Source organism: Falco peregrinus, chromosome 1 (assembly GCF_023634155.1).
Source record: "Falco peregrinus isolate bFalPer1 chromosome 1, bFalPer1.pri, whole genome shotgun sequence".
In the NCBI taxonomy this organism is placed as follows: Eukaryota; Metazoa; Chordata; class Aves; order Falconiformes; family Falconidae; genus Falco; species Falco peregrinus.
The window spans coordinates 63,521,235-63,542,590 of NC_073721.1; the positions used below are offsets into that span (position 1 = coordinate 63,521,235).

General features: G+C 37.6%; 1 protein-coding gene across 2 annotated transcripts in view; it reads left to right on the forward strand.

Moving 5' to 3' along the window:
• The window catches only part of SEL1L (SEL1L adaptor subunit of ERAD E3 ubiquitin ligase), a 34,089-nt gene extending 13,101 nt beyond the window's left edge, over positions 1-20,988 (forward strand). The window contains exons 6-21 of one of the 2 annotated variants that reach the window (XM_055802767.1): positions 1,082-1,244; positions 3,104-3,157; positions 3,242-3,301; positions 3,908-3,989; positions 4,300-4,454; positions 5,207-5,263; positions 6,322-6,390; positions 7,677-7,754; positions 8,917-8,979; positions 9,728-9,815; positions 10,069-10,217; positions 10,743-10,908; positions 12,512-12,583; positions 13,743-13,915; positions 15,474-15,602; positions 17,000-20,988. In XM_055802767.1, the coding sequence (XP_055658742.1) occupies positions 1,082-1,244; positions 3,104-3,157; positions 3,242-3,301; positions 3,908-3,989; positions 4,300-4,454; positions 5,207-5,263; positions 6,322-6,390; positions 7,677-7,754; positions 8,917-8,979; positions 9,728-9,815; positions 10,069-10,217; positions 10,743-10,908; positions 12,512-12,583; positions 13,743-13,915; positions 15,474-15,602; positions 17,000-17,203 (1,762 nt within the window). In that variant the 3' untranslated portion in view covers positions 17,204-20,988. Of the gene's footprint in view, positions 1-1,081; positions 1,245-3,103; positions 3,158-3,241; positions 3,302-3,907; positions 3,990-4,299; positions 4,455-5,206; positions 5,264-6,321; positions 6,391-7,676; positions 7,755-8,916; positions 8,980-9,727; positions 9,816-10,068; positions 10,218-10,742; positions 10,909-12,508; positions 12,584-13,742; positions 13,916-15,473; positions 15,603-16,999 lie in introns of both variants that reach the window. The other variant, XM_055802762.1, reaches the window with a different exon arrangement.
• The last annotated feature ends 368 nt before the right edge of the window (positions 20,989-21,356 follow it).

Below are 21,356 nucleotides of genomic sequence, written 5' to 3' on the forward strand. Positions count from 1 at the left end.
GTAATTAAGAGTAGCTATGTAATTTAGAACTCCCTGGTACTCACACTGACATTCTCATCAGTAAGTGGTGACTTCAGGCTGCTGATTATTATGTGAGCGCTATTACCATGTTAAACTTGTTCATGGAGATAAGGGAGTGTATTTCTACTTTATGTATCAGGGAAACTGAAGTTGTCCATCACACCTTGGTGAAGGCAAAGGGAAACAATATCTGTTAGACTCTGCTTAGTATTCTTTTATATAAAATAATGTAGGAATTGTAAAACAATAATAGATCTTGGTTCTCTTGAACACCTTACACTTTTCTTAGAAGACAAAATTATATGAGAAACCAGGTGTGCCTCAGGCTGTCCTAAAGAAAGAAAGCAAATCTGAGAATAGAAGGGAGAAGTAAATAAGAATCTTGGAATGGTATCAAAGGTCCATGAGAAAACGAGCTGAAGCATGCTTGACAGTACCGTGCTTGTGTCAATGTTTAAGGACAGTTTTTTAATTGCTGTGAACCTATTTTGGAGGACTACTGTAAGTTCTGAGGCTGAAGTAGAAGGAGGAGTTTCCAGAGAACTTTCTCATTGTTACAATGCTTTTCCTCATTTTTCATCACAAAATTGATCATGTATATAGTTGTCTTGGACCCAGCATTGGGGTTTGGAATGATTTTGTGCTCAACAAATCAAAGAGACTCCATAGTCTTTTTTTTCAGGCTTCTTTTTTCGGTCATGATCTGTGAAGCTATCAAACTAGCGGTCCTACTAGATATCTAGTACGGGGCTTAAAATTGTTGCTATAAAACCGTAATCATTTGTCCTTAAACTTTTCATCTATCTTACAGGGGAGGAAATGCACATTGCTTTGGGTATGGAGCAGAGTGAACATTAAAATGCAGCTTGTTAGCTAAATCATATGGGTTGTTGCATAGATTGATGATTTGGAGTAGAACAAATTACAGTAGTTAGATGTATTTGTGGGAAATAGAAGCAAAAACAGGGGAGCAAAACACACACACACCCCAGATCTTCAGGCTTATGAATGGAATCTGCATCTTTGCCTCAAGGTGACTTAGAAATTGTTTTCTTTTAAGAGCATATCAATATCTTCTGAAAGCGGCTGACATGAATCATACCAAGGCAATGGAGAAAGTGTCTTATGCTTTGTTGTTTGGGGATTACTTGAAGCAGAACATCCAGTCATCGAAAGAACTATTTGAAAAACTAACAGAAGAAGGTTCTCCTAAAGGACAAATGGTATGTATGTCCGTAGATTCTACGGAAGTTTTGATAGGTTTATAAATGGCTTCACAGATTGTGCTTACTCTAAGGTGGTTATATAAATTGTTCTTGTGTCCGGAATAGAATGAGAACAGTAAGTGCTATCTGTTGCCTGGTCAAAAAAAAAAAAAAAAAAAAAAAAAAAAAGGGGCAGAGTACTGCTCTTTTAAATGGTTTGAAAACTTGGTGTAAAATGTTTGGTTCAGGCTCTGGTTCAAGAAATAAATTTTATTAATTCTGGCCTAAGCATTTCCTAATCCTGGCTACTGATTGCCTTTACCTTTTTGAATTTCACCAGTGCCTTGCTTTTGTTCAAAGATTGTCCCCCAAATGCTTCTGCTTCTGCATGCTGCTGGCATTACTGAGGGTGCAGTAACAAATGTCACCTGCACCCCAAGGTAAACACACGGAAGACACATGGAAACAAGTCTTCTCTGTGAGTGTAAAAAAAACCCAGCATTAAACCACCAGCAATATGGTATGGTGGTGGTCTTTTCATTTAAGTTCTTTTCTGTTGTATGACTGACTAGGTTGGATATGTAAGTCAGAAAACAGGTAGATACAGGTGACTCCAGACAGCAAACAGCTGAACTCTGTCTTTTCTTGTGGTTTGTTTGGGATATTGCAGCTTTTCATCTGCAGTTTTATCTTTGAGATGGGTAGATACACACAAGGTTTTAATCTAGGAAATCATAAACTCCTTAGGAATCTTGAAAGCTGATTAGTGGAACGGGACTCACTTTGTCCATTTGCCTTTGAAAATTATAGAATTGTTCAAACATAAATGATCATGTGTAATATCATAAAATGTGGGTGTGAATAATTTTAATGCCTCAATATTTGCATGTACTTACTGTTTATTTGGAAGTGTCAGCTTCTTTAGGAATTAGCCAGTTTCATTTAGTTCTTAGGCTACCAAATCTCATGCTGTTGCCTGTTTAATGTTGGAGTGCTGATTTATCATAGAAGGCAGGAAGGTGTTTTCTCTAGAAACTTTGTATCTTGGTGAAGACCTTGACTTCTATTGGTCTAGAATTCCATACTGCCTGCATGAGGTGGTTTTTTCAGGGGGTGTGTGAACACCATGAAATCTGACAGCTTTATATATACGCTGTTACCTTCTGTGCTACTAGTTTCTCCTCTGAACCACGCAGCTGTAACAGGTGTTACAGATAGAGCAATAATTATGTAAATTTTAAGATCAAAAATAACTTTTGGAGAAGGAAAAAAACCAAAAAACAAAAAAAACCGCAACCAAACCAAAACAACCCACACCTCAGCCAAACAGTTCTGTGCATTCTAACTGCTTATATTTATAGTCATAAATGCAACTAACCCGTGGCAGGACAGATGCAAAACAGTAAATTCATAGGATGTGTTAGACAGTAAATCAAGCAGTAAGACCAATCCAAAGAAGGTCATGGTTCATCTGTGTTTGCCCTGGTGTACAAGTCAGATAGGACACATGAATAACCTGACAGATGTTGCTGATCTTCACTTGAGGGTCTTTAAACTGGGATATTTTTACTGTTCAGGGCCTTTGGATCTATTTTTTTCATTCAGGGAAGCAGTAGTTTCTTTTTGGCGTTCGATCCACTAGAGTGAATTCTGGTGAGATGTGTTTATTGTTAGTGTCCTAGGCAACTGAATAATTTAGAAAATCCATACGTTAAAAGGGGCAGGGAAGGGCCTAGATGTAGGAGGTACCAAAGTGAAGGTAGAGCTTGGTATATTATTTGCAACTTTGAACTGTTGTTCGACTTCTTTATGTATTCCAAGAAAACTGATTCTGGATTTGTCAAAGGGTGTGCTAACAAACTTCATTTTATTTCTAGGCTCTTGGATTTCTATATGCATCTGGTCTAGGAGTCAATTCTAGTCAAGCTAAGGTAACTCATAAATCTTCAGTGTGTGCTCTTGTATTTTATCTTGGAGGCAGATGTTAGATAACCAATGATTATTTTTTTTTAAAGGCCCTGGTGTATTACACTTTTGGAGCTTTAGGAGGAAATCTGATTGCCCATATGATCTTGGTAAGTAATGTAGTTAATAAACTTTATACATGCAAGAACTTTTTTATACTCTTAAATTTTTTATGTGAGATTTGCATACACTGGCCAAATATTAGAACATCATGCATGCATTGGGTGGGCAGTAGGACTCCTATTACTTCTTGTTAACCTAAGGAAAAGTCTGCTTGTTTTAAGCTGTATACTACTATGAATTTAGATGGACCATATTTACATCTCTAAAAGCAGAAGTGTCAGACTTTTAATTTTTATAGGCTAATGAGAACTGTGAAATCCAGAGATCTTTACAGAAGATGCTGTTTTAATCAGTATTGTGAGATTTAAGACAAAGTGCAACGTGTGTAAGTAAAAGGCTTTAGGTTTTCACCCATTCGTATCATTCTGCTTATTTGCTTTTTCCTCAGTAATATCTGAAGTATACTGGCTACGCTTAACCTTTAATGGTATCAGTCTGTCGCTTTTAATGTGGACACGATGGACTTGTGGCCTTTGTTTTGCCTATGGTGTCGGTCAAATCTTGCTCAAGTAACATAAAAAAAGTTTGTAAACTGGGAAGCAGTGTGTTGTCAAATAACTAATAGTCCCATATGTGTTTATTTTCCTTTCTAGGGTTACCGGTACTGGGCTGGGATAGGAGTCCTTCAGAGTTGTGAATCTGCTCTCACTCACTACCGACTTGTAGCTAATCACGGTAAAAACTTTTTACTGAGCTAATGTTCTTGACTTTCTATATATTTCTGTATTGTTCACCTAGAAGTTACTAGAAGTACTATCAACACTAACAGTATAAAACCAGAGAATTCCTGCTGTTATCTGGCCCTGAATCATGATACCCTGTTTTCATCGCTATTGACATGTCTTTAATTCTTGGAGAGTGTCGAAATAATTAATTCGCTCTGAGTAACAGTCTGAAGCTCTGTAAAGATCTGTTTTTACTAAGTTGCAGTGTAATATTTGTATGGAACAGAACTCTCTGAAAATTTATCTTATCTGTTTTCCAGTTGCTAGTGACATTTCTTTGACTGGTGGCACAGTGGTTCAGCGAATTCGCTTAGCAGATGAAGTAGAAAATCCAGGAATGGCAAGTGGGATGCTAGAGGAAGACTTGATTCAGTATTACCAGTTTTTAGCAGAGAAAGGAGATGTACAAGCACAGGTAAGATTAAGTTCACCTACTGGCATGCAGAGGTTTTCAGGAATTACAGGAACAGCTTTATGAAATAGGGAAAGATGCTGGAGTATTAGTTTCCTCTTCCTCCTAAAGCAACCTGGTTGTTGTTTCCTGATAAGTTTTTATGAGAAGGGGCTTATATTTTAGAGTGTTTAAGATAGAACTTTGACAGTAAATTCAAATTTTGTGGAAAATAAAACTTAACAATTTTAGTATCTTAGGGAAGAGGATCTTGACTTTCACTAGAAACCAGCCACACTAGCTTAAGATAGCTCTCTTTAGGTGTTGTGGAGGAAGCCTTGATCAAAAGAACTGGTCGTGACAGGGGACCTGAATTTCTTGCTGCTTCTGCTCTTACATGACTTTTGCATGCTGCAGGCTTGACCTCTTCTACGCAGTGCAGGAGGGGAGGATGCCGGTACAGGCAAATTGTCACAGTTCAGCTTGGTTATATGTGAATTAAGAATTAGGCAGGCAGAATTTGAATGAACAGTTACTTTGTATCTAGGACAGTCACATCACTCTTATCTAGGGTAAAATTTCTGCTTAAGCTAATGTGGAAAAATAGGACTGTACTGTAGTTACTGAAGCAAATCTGTGTCTTCTGACTTTGTGGTGTCTTTAACTCTAATAGGGTCTGTCTTTCTGCGTGTAATTAGCTCACTGGTATCTGTACTACTAGAAAAAACAGTCCCTAGAGAACAGTGACTTATTTGTCATGGAAAACTTGTTTTTAGGTTGGCCTTGGACAGTTACACTTGCATGGAGGAAGAGGAGTAGAGCAAAATCATCAGGTACCCTTTTTATATCTCTCTGATGCGTCTTACACTTGGCAGAAAAGGAGGAAGTATAGCTGAGACCACAGTGAAGCAAAAGTGTTTAAGTACCACTGCAAGGTATTTAATGACTTCAGTAAATTCAGTAAAAAAACCAAATAAATAAAAGACTTCAGTCTTGTTCAGTAAAACTTAATTCATTCAATAAAACTTAATCTTTATGTGACTAGTACATGGAGCTGGCTTTCTTACACAATTAGTTTAAGACTAATCATCTCAGAAATGAGGAACTCAAAAACAAAGACCAGGTTTTCATCAAGTAGTACTTGAAAGTGGCTGAGCTTTTGTGCATGTAGTAGAGTCTTCATGACACATTGTGTATGCATTAGTAGTGATAGTCCAGTTTCTGTGGCTTGCAAGGATATTTTGCTTCTGTAGACACAAAACAGTGCAACTTTCAACACTAAGGATATTAAGTGTGCACAGAAAATAGAACTTCTGCTGATATAAGCCAACCCAGCTACTGCTTATAGAAGTTAACATAGCTAACCTTTTCTTAAAATATGTATTGAAAAAATGGACAGCTGAGGATGTGCATCCTGAGGATTATTTCAGACTCTGCTACCAACCAGAAATTTTTTAATGGTCGTGACATTTAAAATACCTTAAAGTGACAGCTCTAGAGGGGTTCAGAGATGATATCAAGTAGTCAGAACGAGTATAGCCAAGCTCTGTGTAAAACTGGAATAGGTACTGGCAGATCTCCCCTCTTCTAAGCAAGGTTTGGAGGTACAACAAAGAAGTAGGATTCACCTGTGTAGCTTGTGCATAGTAGCAGTTGTCATATTTTTTTTCCTGTTTTCTGGAATCCACTGTTGAGAGGGACTGCTGCTCAATATTCCTATTCTAAGTGGGAAACCCTGTTACATATATTGAATTAGGTGGGATTGATAACTCCTATTCCCAGAAGAACCTGGTAACTTGGCAAACAACGTACTTACCTCTGTTCCATTTGCAAGAAAAGGTACTCAAATCATAGTCATGGTGGCTAAAACACTTTGTATTTTTTCCTACAGCGAGCATTTGAGTATTTCAATCAAGCAGCTAATGCTGGCAATTCACATGCCATGGCTTTTCTAGGAAAGGTAAGATATGAAGAGTCTTAAAAGTAAGAAAATTGACTGCCTTTCAAAGAAAAATAACAAATACTTCCCACTTTCTGGTATCAGGCAGTCTAAAACTTGAATGCTGGAATCTAAGTACTTCTGGTTTGCTACTGTTTTAAATTGTCCTGCAAGATTTGAGTGTCATAGTCTATTATGTCTAGTCTAAATTGCTCCTTCACTTTAGGAACTTTTGTTTTTTCCGTATAGTGCTTGAACTAGATTTTTTTAATTTATTTTTTTTTAAAAGTGGTTGAATGCCTAAATGTTCTTATTCTGTGGTGGAGTTCAAAACTTGGAGTAGGCCATTATGCTTTTCCATACAGTGTGTGAGGAAAGCTAGGCTTCTCAGAAGTTTTGCCTAGTGGGAAATACTAAGTTCAGGAAGGAAAGGGGAAAGCCATCTATATTCTTATTCTGTGTAGAACACTGAGGTGTCTTGAGTCAGAGTTGCCAGCAGGTCTGCATCTGCTCTGAACCAAAGCCTGAGTCTATCTGCAAGGCAGGCTACTGTATAGCAGTTTTCTCAGATTTAAGTCCTTTTTTCTAATCTAAAACATGATTGACAAGCCGCTATTAGCAATGCTAATGTGTTACTGCTTAGAAGGTCACTTGCCTGAGATCTGGGTTGCAGGCTACCTTCACCCTGTGAGGAGCTAAATCCTGATTATTCAACTTGAGTACCCTTTAAGGTTAGGCTGCAATAAGCAGCAGCTCTAGCTCATCTTTTTCAGGCTGCCCCTGCAGTAGAGGATGCAAAATTTGTCCGTAGAGATGAAAAAATAGCATAAAGCACTGGTCAAGGCATCTGACAGGAGAAATTGCTGGTTCCTGCTGTCTCTGCTTGAGTATTTAGTATCTAATAAATACTGAAATGAGCAGGGCTTAGCAGCCAATTTTTGCTTTATTTTCAAGTATTGTAACTGCTAATACAGTTGGACTTTCACTGGTCTTAGAAGATTTTTGCCTGATTATGTCATCTTTACTCCACACTGGTAGAACCTAAAAATGAAAGGTATTGTCTTGAAAACTTTTTAATTTTATGGGCAGATCATTCTCCATTAGGAAGTTAAACACTCTGAATCTGAATTTTACAGTGTAGACATGTCTTCTGCTCCTGGGCAAGTTCTTTAATGGTTGTTTAGTAGAGCAGTAGTCAGACTCATCTGAAGTACAATAGACTCCCTCTCATAGGCAAAGTGAAAATGCTCCATGGTCTTCATCCTAAACTCCTTCAGCTGTTCTTCAATAATGCCTTTCTCTTTCAGATGTACTCGGAAGGAAGTGATGTTGTACCTCAGAGCAATGAAACAGCTCTTCAGTATTTCAAGAAAGCTGCTGATATGGTATGATTATCTGTAAGCTAGAAATACAGCAGATGCACTAAACAGTTGATTAGTCCAGAAATGCTGGAAGTGCTTCTTTTTGTCTGCTTCCGTGTGCATACACCTACTCCCAACTTCTGTCCCAGATTAGCCCATAATTAAACATTCATTGTCTAAGATGTCAGAAACTGCCTGCAGTTCTGATCGCGGCGCTTCGTGAAGTTGTGTTCAGCACAAGGAGTCTCTCATAAATGCTGGCATCAGTATGAAATACTGTCCACCTGAGTAGCCTGCATTCTGTTAAGTGTTAATTTTCATTAATCTGAAGTTGCCTTGTCACAGGAAGTTGCAATGCACTGATACAACGTTATTTTGGTTCTGTTTGGTGCTCAGGGAATAGGTAATGTTTTTGGTTTTATACCTCTCATCTCACTGGAGTGTTTGGTTTTGAGCTGTTAATCCCTTGTGTCTGTCTTTGACCTATCCCTTATGGTGGTGTATGTACAGTTAAAGCATGAGTATCCTCCAGGAATGATGTTTAGCATGTGGAACATAGTAGATGAAATTTTGCAGGGACTGTTCTAAGATCACTGTCTTCATGGTTCTTGCATTCCACAACTAGACTGCTGTTCTTCATCTCTGTCCTAGAGTAAGGGTCTCTCAGCTTGCTAATTTCCTGCATTAACTGGAGGTTTCTGATGTGCCCGATTGCCTGTCCTGGTTCGCAGGGACAGCGGTCAGTAATGCAGCCTACAGAACAGCCACCGATATGCCTTAAGACAGATTCTTGGAGTTCCTGTAGTTGTTTTTGAAGCTTCTGTAGCATCCAGAAAATCATAAACTTGGAAAAAGTACGGATGAATAAGCTGTTAATGCCCCACCTTTCTGTGGGCTGTGGGGGGTTCTATGTCTTGTACAACATTTTGAGAGTGCACAGTAGACTTTCATAACCAGTACTGAAAGTGCTTCTTTTTCCTGTTAACCACCTGTGTAGTTACTGAATAAAAATTACCAAAGATGCTGTTTTCTCCCTAAATAACTTATTTACTTGGAGCAAAGTTACAAAGCAAATCTATCTGAAACATTGTTATTTATTTTTAGTGATGTTAGAGACATACCAGATTTGAAAGACGTAGCTGCAGGTTTTGCCATTCTTTGCAGAATTGTTTTTCTGTGTTTTCAGGGTAATCCAGTTGGACAGAGTGGATTAGGAATGGCTTACCTCTACGGAAGAGGTGTTCCAGTGGTAAGCTTTTGACGGTTGTTTTTCTAATCATAGGTGATTGTGTAATTTCTTGTTGTTGGAAGACTTTCTCTGGAGGGAAGTACTGAATTGTGAATATTTCTGTTAAACTGAAAACTCCATGAGGAAATCTGTAATACATATAATAATAATAATAAAAAAATCATTATGGAATTAGCAGCTATTAGCTATTATAGCAGTGTGAATTTTTAGCAGCAGTTTTGAACTTGGCTTTAGTTTTCTTGTGAACTAAAACCAGTCCTAACTGTCCCCGTTTTCTGTCTCTTGTGACAGTGGAGGAACACTTTGAAATTTTTAATTAGTTCATTTGCCTTGTTGCTTTTCCCACAAGAAGGTTTCTTGTCAAATGTTTTGTATTTAGCTATGCAAACAGATATTCAGAAGTTAATTAGCCCAAAGCTGATGAAATAAGTTAAACAATTGTTCTAGAAATAAAGAGGGCATCTGTTCTGTTAAGCGTAACTATTTATAGCAATGCTTATGTGGATGCCAGCTTTGAGACAGCTACAGATTTAAGACATGCTAATATCAGTGCAGACTGTTTGGTTGGGGGTTTTTGTTTCCACGTTTTGACCAGGTGAATATTTTAGCACTATATATCTTGCTGTAATTTTTCTGTAATTTAGATCTGTCCTTACACTTACACATATGTGTGCACACATATTTTCTTTTGTTACTGAAATTGGGGTGTATTGCAAGGCTTTAACGACTGGACCAAATCTTTCTGCAGAATTATGAGCTAGCACTGAAGTATTTCCAGAAGGCTGCAGAACAGGGATGGGTTGATGGACAACTTCAACTGGGTTCCATGTATTACAGTAAGTGGTATGAAAATGATTTGCTGGGTCTAAGCATCTGCCCTTCCGGTAACTGTTCGCTAGGTGGCGGTAGAAGTGCATATATACTGCACGTGGGGTGGCCTTACAGCATTGAATTTCTATTTCGTTCTGCTTTTCCTAACACTTTCACAACGTTTTTCGTTAATAATTTTAAAGAGAAAGTACACAATGCATTTTCTACAACTCTGCTTTTCAAAAGGAATGAATAGCAATGACTTGCTCTTTCTTTTAGATGGCATTGGAGTCAAGAGAGACTATAAACAAGCTTTGAAATATTTTAATTTGGCCTCCCAGGGTGGCCACATTCTGGCATTTTATAATCTGGCTCAGATGCATGCTACTGGCACTGGAGTGATGCGATCCTGTCATACTGCTGTTGAGGTAAGGTCATCTGTTTATAAAGATCACATGATACTGACTTGCAAAAGGTTGGCTATAACCACATCAGCTTATATAGGAAATTTGTCCTAGCTAAAATCCACTGGTGACTGCAGAGCAAGGCTATCAAAAGGAAAAGTGGTTATTATCAAACTCTTTGTATCTCATGAGAAAAATATTTTTATGTTGATAAGGAAGGTTTGTATTTGCTTTATCAACAGAAGAAAAACAAAAGAATGTAATAGCAAACATTGGTATTTTATAAGTACTGAATTCTTCATTTAGATATGAGTTTGAGTGTAACAGAAAAGCTGATATTAAGAATAAGTCTGAAAAAGCATCTGAATCGTGGCATGTATTTGCTTCGTAACCTGTATCTTAAAGTAACCCTGTCTTAAGTAGTGAGTTGGTCTGTCAGGTTTTTCCTCTGATATGTAAACATTTTGAACAAGGTTTACCTCTTGCAAAACTGAAATTTCCAAAGTTCTTGACTAGTGTTCTCCTCCTTTGTTTTTTTTTCCTATGCAGTTGTTTAAGAACGTATGTGAACGAGGGCGTTGGTCTGAAAGACTGATGACTGCCTACAACAGCTATAAAGATGGTGATTCAAATTCTGCTGTGGTTCAGTATCTTCTTCTGGCAGAACAAGGCTACGAAGTTGCACAAAGCAATGCTGCTTTCATACTTGATCAGAGTAAGGACCTGAATTTGTACTGAAAGTATTTTGGGATTTTTTGGAGTTGGCCTCCATTTAGTAGAACGTTAGAGTGCTTGAAGATACAATTACATAGCTCTTGTTCAGTCAGAATTTCAGTGAGACTCTTGTCCTCTTTCCTGCTCTTCACACTGGAAAGCAGTCAGTTTTAATTTTCACTTAACTTTCTGGCCTAAAAGTTAGAATACACTTAAATTCTGACTTATGGGGTAGGGAGAGAATGCTTTAGAAACTTGTACAGTGTGAAAATTCTCTTCCCTGGACTTCTGAAACACAGCCTTAACATTTTATTTTTAAATCTGTGAAGTAGGAATTACATTAGTTTTACCTTTAGCCTTTACTATGCATATAAGCTTCAGTTTCCTTTGCTCTTTATTTTGTAGCATCTTTTCTCAGAGCACTGTTTTCTTCCAAACTTTTTTTTTTTAACTTTACTCATACTACTCTTGAAGCAGGGATGAAGAGCTGGGTAGTTGGTTCTGTTATATTTGAAAAAACTTGTCCCAGGTCTCTGATTGCAACTAGATGGCTAGAGCTTGGATATTATTTTTTTTTTAAGAGTTTGAGGTCACAGGGAAACAATGGAAATACAAGTGACAAATCTTTCTAGAAACTACAAAACCCAGTGTATTAAACTTTCTGGATCTCAAATCCAGAAATCTAGGTGTCTCATTACCAGCTTTAGGGCTTTGTATATAAAAATCAGCTATTGGTGGCTAATAGGCTTGTCTTAATTGCTTATCTTAATTTCCAGTTAATGTTTTTTGAAGGTGTCTTAGTGGTTCATCTTGAGAAGAGCTTACAACAATGGCAGTCTTGGCTGGGAGTGCATTCTTGCAAAGAAATAGTGTCTTTCCCTGGGTTAAAATTCTGATTGTCATTACTCAGATGTGTCTGCATCTCGACTGGAGATTAATTTAAAATTACTTCATACAGTTTATACAGAAAATCTGTATGTCAACTCTGAGATAGTATAGCTGAAACCATACTTTAAACTAGAAGTGAAGAAGTTACAAATCCTTTGAGCTGTCTGAACTCTGATACTTCAGCAACCCTCGGTTTATGGACAAGTAAAGTAACTTCTGTTCTGAAGTAGCTGTAGCACTGCTGTGTCAAATATGCATGCTCTGGCTGATTAAGGAGTTTAAGCCTTCATTTTACTTCACTAGTCTTGTTTTTTAAACGTTCAAACTAAAATAGCTTATACTTTAGCCTTGTATTTGAGTGCAGCTTTGTCAGATCCCAAACTGTGTGCTCTTAAGACTGGCATCTTCTGGCATTCCTCAAGTATGCCCCAGAATCTCCTACAGCAGGAATAGGAGAGGTGCTTGGTAAGCAGTATTTCAGGGTGAAATGGTACAGTGTGTTCCTAGCTCTTATGTGGGCGGATATGTGGAAAAACCAAATAAATGAATTGGTTTTTAAAAGTTTCAGCTGAGTTGAATCTTGTTTGTGCTATAGCACAGATTACTTCAAGTTTTTAATTCCTTTCAGCAGTCTGAGTATAAGCGTGGGGGTTTTTTGTGGTCTTGTGTGTGTGTGCCATGCTCCTATTTAACTGAATTACTTTCTTCTCTAGAAGAAGCTAGCATAGTAGGAGAAAATGAAACCTATCCTCGGGCTTTGCTTCACTGGAATAGAGCAGCCTCTCAAGGTATGTTCCATACCTCACAATTCTGATTACAGTTTATTTTTAGTAGAGCCATTAACATTTAATTTCATGGGTTTTATGAAACAGGGAAGGAAGGAAGGAAAGCTTACCTCCTGTTCAACATTAGTTATATTCCACATAGGGTAGTTGTTCTTTGTTCCACTGTTAGCTATAATGTCATTGCAATAGGCTTGCAGTTCTGAGCTGTTCTGAGATCCTGAAGATTAAAGGGACTAAAACAATGTATGGTGTGTTTCTTTTATCATTCCATATGGAATTATAGAGCAGTGTTAAACAGCATAAGGAATGTTTACACTGACTTTTCTAAAAATAAATCCATTTGGAAAAATAGGTACAAAGTATTCTCTAGGATTTTAGTACTTGTCATCATTTATAAGAAATGCAGTTTCCTATTCAAAGCAAGCAAAGCTCAGTGATGAAGAGTGATATCTTCGTGTCCAGCCAACCCAAGTTTAAACTCTGGTGCTTGTGATCTATCCTAAAATAAGTAAAACTAAACTTAATAATTAAATATCTCAGTGTGAGGTCTCTAACTTTCGTATGGGTGCATCTACATCAATGTCTCGATGCTAGCTTTTTGCTTAAGAGCAAGTGTATCATGCAGTGGATCCCAAGGGTTTTGTCTGAAAATCTTCAGACCTACTTGGCTTTTAGTAGGAAGTTAGAAATCGAGAGGATGGAATGGCTAAGTATTCGATTACCAAATGATGATGAAAAATTTTATTTTTCAGGTTTGCAGTGTCTCTGTTTTAAAGACAAAGCTGAAGCCTTTAATGGCTATATAGTAAATGAAAAGTTTTCCTGTAATAAGTGGCTATGAACAACATGACACAGGTTTTCAACTTATCCCACTAAATAGCAATAAAAATGTTGGTAGCATTACTGGGAAAAGGACTTCCCTGAAAACAGAAATTGGTTGCATTTTGGTTAGCTAAACCAAATTTAAAAAACCAAAAAACAAAAAAAAGAAAAAACCCACAACAAAACCACCAAACAAAACAAAAACCCAAATAAATTATAAAGAGTTTATGTGAGAGGAAAAAAGGGAAACAGTTCATGCAAACTGTGGAAAGTAATACTAAAGCCCATATCAGGCTTTCTTTGCCTAGCTATTTTTTTGTTGTTGTTTCTTGGTTTATAGGATATACAGTTGCAAGAATTAAACTTGGAGATTACCATTTTTATGGATTTGGTACTGATGTTGATTACGAAACTGCATTTATTCACTATCGACTGGCATCAGAGCAACAGCACAGTGCCCAAGCAATGTTTAATCTGGGCTACATGCATGAGAAGGGATTGGGAATCAAGCAGGTGAGTAAGCTGTAGGCTAATAGTCTGCTCCATTGCAGTGCATTTACTAATACTAGATTAAGTCCATAACCACTACTGGGCTTTAGGCACTATATAACCACTTTGTAGGAGTTAGCATGTCTCCCAATACATTCTCCAGTAGCAGATGGATATGTATATCCATTTCACGCTTACCTACGTGAAGAAATAAGGCACAGACGGGGAAAAAAGCTATTTGCCCACAGTTGTGACGATAGGCAAAAAGAGTGCCATATGCTCGAGTAATGCTTTCAAGACTTTGAAGTGTAATGAAGTTAATGTACATCAGCTCCAGGTTCAGAGTGTTTTGGCACAAGATTGTTCTCGTCCTCTGAAACGCTGATAATTCGTTTTCTGTATCGTGACCTTTTGCAAACAAGTTCTGAGCATCTTCAAGTAACAAGCCATAAGCACCAACAACAATACAATTTTTAGCAATGGATCTTCAAATCGGGCTAGGCCACAATTCCCTTTACAAACTATGTTGCCTAAAAGAAGGCAGTATATCTGGTCCTCCAAGGAAGCCCATGGCATATTGCTGTCAGTAATTGACTAAAACAGGGAATCCAGAGCACCATGTTCTTGTATGTGTCAAAAGAATGTAGTTAGTATTTGCATACTAATTTTGAGCAGCCTACCTTACCTTAATGTATCATTAATTCATGCAATTAATGTATGATTTTAGTAATATCTTCTGGGTGACCTGAAACTGTAAGAAATGGTTTAATTTTTCTTATTTTCAGTCAGCTTCAACATTGAGTTTTGGCTAGGTATGCACCTTTTAATTATTGTGTTGGTTCAGTAAAAGACCAATTTTTGCTTCTTTTCCCCTAAATTCTTGGCAAAAGGTCAGAGCAGTGAAGGGCAAGTCTTAGCTCAGTATTGGTACTTGGGCAGCGGCAAGCGATCAACATTTGAAAACTGCATGCTCACCTAGCTGTAGAAGTGAAAATACAGTACGCAAACAGAATTATTTCTGAAGTTTATCTTCAGATTTTATTGTAGGACTGTTTTCTCTTTTTAACTGAGTCCTCAAAACTAGTTAACTTTTGAAAGTGAGCCTGCAGCTAAAAGTAACAGTGCTAAAGTTGGGATGTTTTCTTTAAAAAAAAATAAAAAATCCTTTCAGGCATGGACTTATACTTTTGCTTCTGCCTTGAAACCAACCCAATTCAGAGCAAGTAATAAAAACATGAAAAATGTTATTCCATCATGTTTACTGTAACTGCTAAGAATTTGAGAAAAGTGAGTCCTAGTGCTATCGTTTGCACAGAGTATTCTCCAACCCGAAGCAGGGATGGCTACACATAGGTAGCTGAAATGAGTACACAGGGGCTCACAATGGGTGTATGCAGCCATGCTTTATGCAGGTGAATAATACTTCCCTCTCCTATAGCTCCACTATGGAAGAAAGAGTTGAACTTGACCAAAACCCTTGTATTCAAATGACAGTATACAATACCTTCTAGAAAAAGCTCTAGATTTTATGGTTAATTTTTCAATTTCTTCAAAATTAAGCTTTGTATTTTCTTAACTTTAGGATATTCATCTTGCAAAACGATTCTATGACATGGCAGCTGAAGCAAGCCCAGATGCTCAGGTTCCAGTCTTCCTAGCACTTTGCAAGCTTGGAGTGATTTATTCTTTGCAGTATGTACGAGATATCAATGTAAGTCTTCCAGAATTAAAAGGAAAAACAACAAATGGCTAGTTTTCAAAGAAACATGAGTTGTAATCTTACTGAAGCAGAAGTCTTACTTGAACCTTCTGAAAACAGGATAGTTGTGTTTGTATTGTTGCATATTAAGGGAATTACTGAAGCTGTGATTCCTATTATTTGTGCAATTGTGTGAAACTGAAATATGCACAGCCCGTGCTCTTCTGTGCTGTTCTTCCCTTGAAAAGAATTTCCCTAACCTGTTTGACTGTTCTTATCCATGACCATCTGCTAGCAATGTTAAGGAGATGATTACAATGACATAATCAGTGTTCAAGAAAATAAATACTTTTTTGTAGCCCTAATTCTGATGCTATTTTATATTCAGCTGTAACAATCCCACTTGAGTTGTACTTTAATTTCTGTCGGGGAAAAAATTATTATTTGTATTAGATGGTTCAGCCATTGTGCAGAGCTTCTACTGAGTGAAAAAAAGTATTTGTCTAGAACTTAGGTAAATTCTTTCTATATAGTATCTGAAATATTTGTCAGTATTCTGACATCTTCCGGCCTTTTGGTTTACTTAATAAATTCAAATGATACAGAAGTTATTACCACTTACAGCACTGGCAAGTTCAAGCAATCCAGGTAAGTCTGACAGAATTTAATAGTCTTGAGACAGGGGACTTTCAGGAGCAGACAGTTGAAATACTCTAAATCAATTGAGCAAACATCCATGTAGCACTCACAGAAGCTAGTATGCAGAACACAGATATTCCAAGTTTTAAATCTGCTGATGCAAACTTAAGTTGGCAATGACTCTGTAGTGCCATCAGATACAGTAATGAAGCATAAACTGTGTGTTGGCTAATGCTAATGTGAATGGAAGTCTGATAAAAAGGCAGTTCAGTCAAAAACTAACAGCAAGTCACTTTACCTTCCCCGTACCATACCTGCACAAACCTCAGCATTGTGCCACATAAGCATCCCGGGGCTTAATGTTCTGTCATTCATGGTAGTCTCCTGCTGGCTTGAGCAGTTCACTACCTCTGTGTCTGTAGTACTTGCTCAACTTTAAGACAACTGGTATGGTTACATACCTACCTCCTTCTGATTTAAACTCTGTACTTCAATGCTCTGTGAAAGCCATAAAGCTACGTATCGTGAACCTTGATCTCTAAAACAGAAAATAGGATAGCTCATACTGTATTGCATGGCTCTTAGTCTTAATGGCATTTAGTTGTTAAGAATGTCACTGATGTGGTACTGTTTTTTCAGAGAGGAAGAGAGCTACTGAAGTTTTAAAACTGGTACTTGTACATGAAAAAATGTTACAAGACAAATTTAAAATCAAAGTAACTTCCCATTCTTGCTCTTTGACATGATGATGTAAACTTCTTGTTTCTTAGATAAGGGAGGTATTCTCACATATTGATATGGACCAGCTGCTGGGGCCTGAATGGGACCTTTACCTTATGACCATCATCGCCTTGCTTCTGGGAACAATTATAGCTTACAGACAAAGGCAGCATCAGGCAATTCCCAGACCAGCAGGACTGCGGCCAGCTGTGCCTCAACAAGAACCACCACCAGAGCATCAACCACCGCAATAGCAACAAGAGCCTCAGTGAAAGAACTGGATTTTTCCAAAAGGAACAATTTTCATTGTGATTTAGGACTTTGGATCAACTGTCCTTCCCCCAAAAGAGGCGCAAAGAAGTTAAAAAAAAAAAAGTCTGAAAGCTGCTTAGAATGATGCCTTTTTTCAGGGATAAGAAAATTCTTTTGAAACTGATTTGAATGTTATTTCAGTGCCAATGGAATAACACTATGGCTTTTTTTTCATGGAAACACAAGAGTGCTACTACAAAAATGTTGCCTGCTGTATCTAGTTCCTCTTTATTCAGTCCTTTTCATCTGCTAGAGAGAGCAGAAGGCTAGCTTTGGAAGGTTTTTGCCTGCTTGATAGCAGTTGCCCTATATAAAAGTAATAATAATTTCATGGCCAATTTAAGTCCAAGAAGCTGAACTATATTCAAACTCTAAAAAGACTAGAGCTGTATGAACTTATATTCTGCTCCACATCCCAAGTATTTCTACAATCCTTATTTTGTTATTTCTTAGTATTTCTTACAGTTTGGGTCTTTTATGCTGTCTTGGATGGTTTAACATGGATTATTTATAAACTCTGTAAAACTAAGCCAGCAAACATGCCACTCTCCATTTGTGCTTTTTTTGTTTCAAGTATTTTCCTCCATTCCCCTTAGACTAGACAGTTCTCAGCAGACGGTATGTAGCCCAGGAGGCAGGTTGGGACATATTGGGTCTGTAAAGCTCATCAGTTGAAAACTAGCTACACGGTGCCTAGTTCTCGCATCCTTCTAAAACTTTTTTGGAGCCTGTGTACTTTGCAATACTTCATGACTTAAAACCAAATTGGTAGTGTTCCTAAATTATTTAAACTTGCTCTTACAAAGAGGCTGAGTCTAGATTGCAGAAAGCACCAGTATTATGGCCACTGAAAAAAGGACAGAGCCAGAAAGGTGACTGAATTAGCTTACCTTTTTCTTTGTTTCTTTTTAGAGGTGAAAGTTCTGTATTTAATTTTCAGCAGTCCTGTAGGTGATGTGCACTGCGAGAGGGCAACGTGTGTGGCATCTCATGCATGCATCTGTTTAATGCATTGACCAAACAAAGGGCCCCAAAGATGCATACTCTCTACAAAAAAGCCTGGGCTTATGCCAGTGATGCTCCTCCAAAGTCTGGCTGACTGATAACAATCCTACGTTCAATCACAGCAGTGCTCTGGCTGTCACTAACCTTTCTTGTACCTGGCATACATGAGAAAGTCAAAGTAACGTCTCTGGCTGCGCTATCCTAAGGATCCCTTGTAACAAGAAAATCCAAAGAGAAAGAAGACTAATCGTTTACGGCTTCTTGATACCACCAGGTCAGTGCAAAGGCCTTTTAGTGAATGTAAAGAATACGACCTGTGGACTGATGTTTTTAGACTGCAAGAGGAATATTCACTTAGTAACGATTTTCATTGAACTATAATTTCAGGGGCTGGGAGTGGGAAGCAGTGGGGGAGTAGTTTAGAAGCAAGAAATGCAGAAGTTTCTGTTCTTATTTACCAGTGGCGGTTAAATATTTGTTTCTGTATTAGCATTAAACCCTCTGAATATACTGTCATAAAGCTGAACGAAATACAAATGAAGAGGCTTTAGCTGCTTTCTGACAAAAGCTGTTGTGTTTAAAGGATTAAGGGCTTCCTTCCCTGCAAATATTTTTCCAGTGGATTGGCAGCAACATATCAATATGCTTTATTTAGAATGGAGATTTTTGGTATGGTTTTATACTTAGTACATTTGTAAGGAGAGTGCTGCAAATAGATCTGTTGTTTGGGAAAGAAGCAATCCACTCTTTTGTAAACTGAAGTGTCATGGATGACTGGTATTGAAATAGAGGTAGAACTTCTCAATACTTCAGAATGCTTATGCTGGTTATGTGAAGACAAATCTTTCATTTTAGTGTGGAGGGTTGCAGCATGTGATAGAGGAATGTCTTGTTCAGACTTCATCATCATTAGCAGATGGAACAGTATTGAACTTCAATGTAGTGTCTAAAATGTACAGCACTCCCAGCTGCATTTCTAAGATATCTGTGACTTCTGAACACTCCCTCTGAAGTATTTTTGCCTCTGTCACTTAATAGCTTTTATTAGCTTGGCATGAATAAATTAAAGATTATATGGAAAACGTTTTCCAGTTAAATACCATCGGTTCATTGGTATTGGTCTCTTAGGATGTTTAACAAATTTTTTACTGCATTATTAAAATATTTTGGTTGTTTGATCTACTAGAACTAAATTCTGTTTGCATGAGAACCTCTCATCATTGCTGCTATGTGACAGCCTTACAGCTGACTTTCACTGAACCTGATGCATTTTTACATCCAAGAAATCAGCAGAAGAAAACGATTGAAGATCAGCAAGTTATTTCACTTTAAAGAACTGCTTTTATGAAGAAGCAATAAGGAAGTCTATCCTGCTTTTTTCCTTTCCACCAAATTACTACCACTAACTTTTTCAGATGACATTCATTTGAGTGAAGTGGTAGTAGTAAAAAGGTATTTACCATAAGTAATGGCGAGTTAACTCAGGGATTAAAGAAATGAGTACATTTTCTAAATCAGTTGTCTACAACATGATTTAAGTTTTTGTGACAATCCCTTGCTACCCTGTTCTGAAACTTGCATTTCGAAGGGAGTATATTTAACTCTTACTAGCAATATGTTTCTCGTGCACTCAGTTTGTCAAGCAGCTCTTTTCCTGAAGGAGCTGGGTTGCTCAGTTTACTGCAGTGAAGTACTATTCCCATTTGGTAGCACACGGGTTGTCTTACAGTGTACATGCAGGAGCATTTTAGAAGGCAAACCTGATTTGAGAGAAGCCTTTCTGGGTATGTTCAGTATGCTTTGAATGGAAAAACATGTATTCTTTGTCTACAGTAACATAGGCCAGAGCCTGCCTGTTTGACCTTCCTGGACACATGCTTTTTTCTCCCTGCACAGAGAATGGAACTGCAGAGCAGTAACTGTTGGTTTTAGGAGTTCTAAATGTAGGAAAACTGTGGAAAGTCAGGGGGGGGAAACGCTGTTCTGCACCTCAAATTATTAATCACACGCACTGGCTGTTCTTGCTGGTTGAAAAAATGCTGAATGTTGAGAAAACAGGATTCAAGTTCATCACTCTGAAACTTGTCCCAGAACTGTCTGTTGAAATAATTTTCCTGGCTTTGTATTGTCCACTATGGGACAGCGTAGTAGAAAAGGCCTTTGATACAAATATCCCAATGAGACACTTGCAAGACAGTTTTACTCATTTTTTTTAGGCATCTTCCGTAAGTCCACTACTTTTATTCAAATAAAAACTATCAACTGTTACCCTTTTCAGAGAAGAATATTAAAAGATGGGTTGTGAAAGGACTTTTAAGACTATGCATTATCTAGTTTCCACCGATTATATGCTAGTTTTGGCCTATAAAAGGGGATCACACTCACCTTTGCAAGTTGCTTCCTTTTTATATAGGCAACAATGAACTGAAATTCTATTTTTGTTTCAGAGAATATTAAACTAAAAAGATTTAGTTTGATTTGAACTACTGCAAATGCATATGGCAAATAAGGACTATTGGGGGAACCCTTTGTTTTTATCAGCTGCAGTTCTTTAAAGGGTCTTGTAGGAGTTTTGTAAATTTATTTTGTATTTAAAATCAGTATAAAGGCTGGTCAAATGTAATATAATTGTGTAAACAAATTCTGTTAATAGAAAGATGTACAGATTCATTTTGTACTGTATCTTTAATCTTGTGAAATAAAGATACCACCTGTGTGGTTACCCTCTGTTCACAGTGGTTATGATACAAGAGGATGTCAGTTGTCAGTCATATGCACTGATACATGCCGCTGCTAAATGCATCCCTTTCTATACTCACACTTCTTTCACTTCTATTCCTCTTCGAAAAATAAATCTCTTAATTTGAGTGGCATAGAAAGGGGAATGGAAAATTATGTGGTTTATCTTCAGTTGTGCCAGAAATTTGCCCTCTGTGTGCGTGTGTTGTGTATGTGTGTGACCCCTTCTTCAGCATCTACAGCATCTGTACCGTGTGTGGCAGATGCAGAACTACTGTGTGATTCAAGAACAGTGGCCGGTAGCTTTAGGATTACTATTGCACTTGCAATACTAATGCAAAGATAATACAG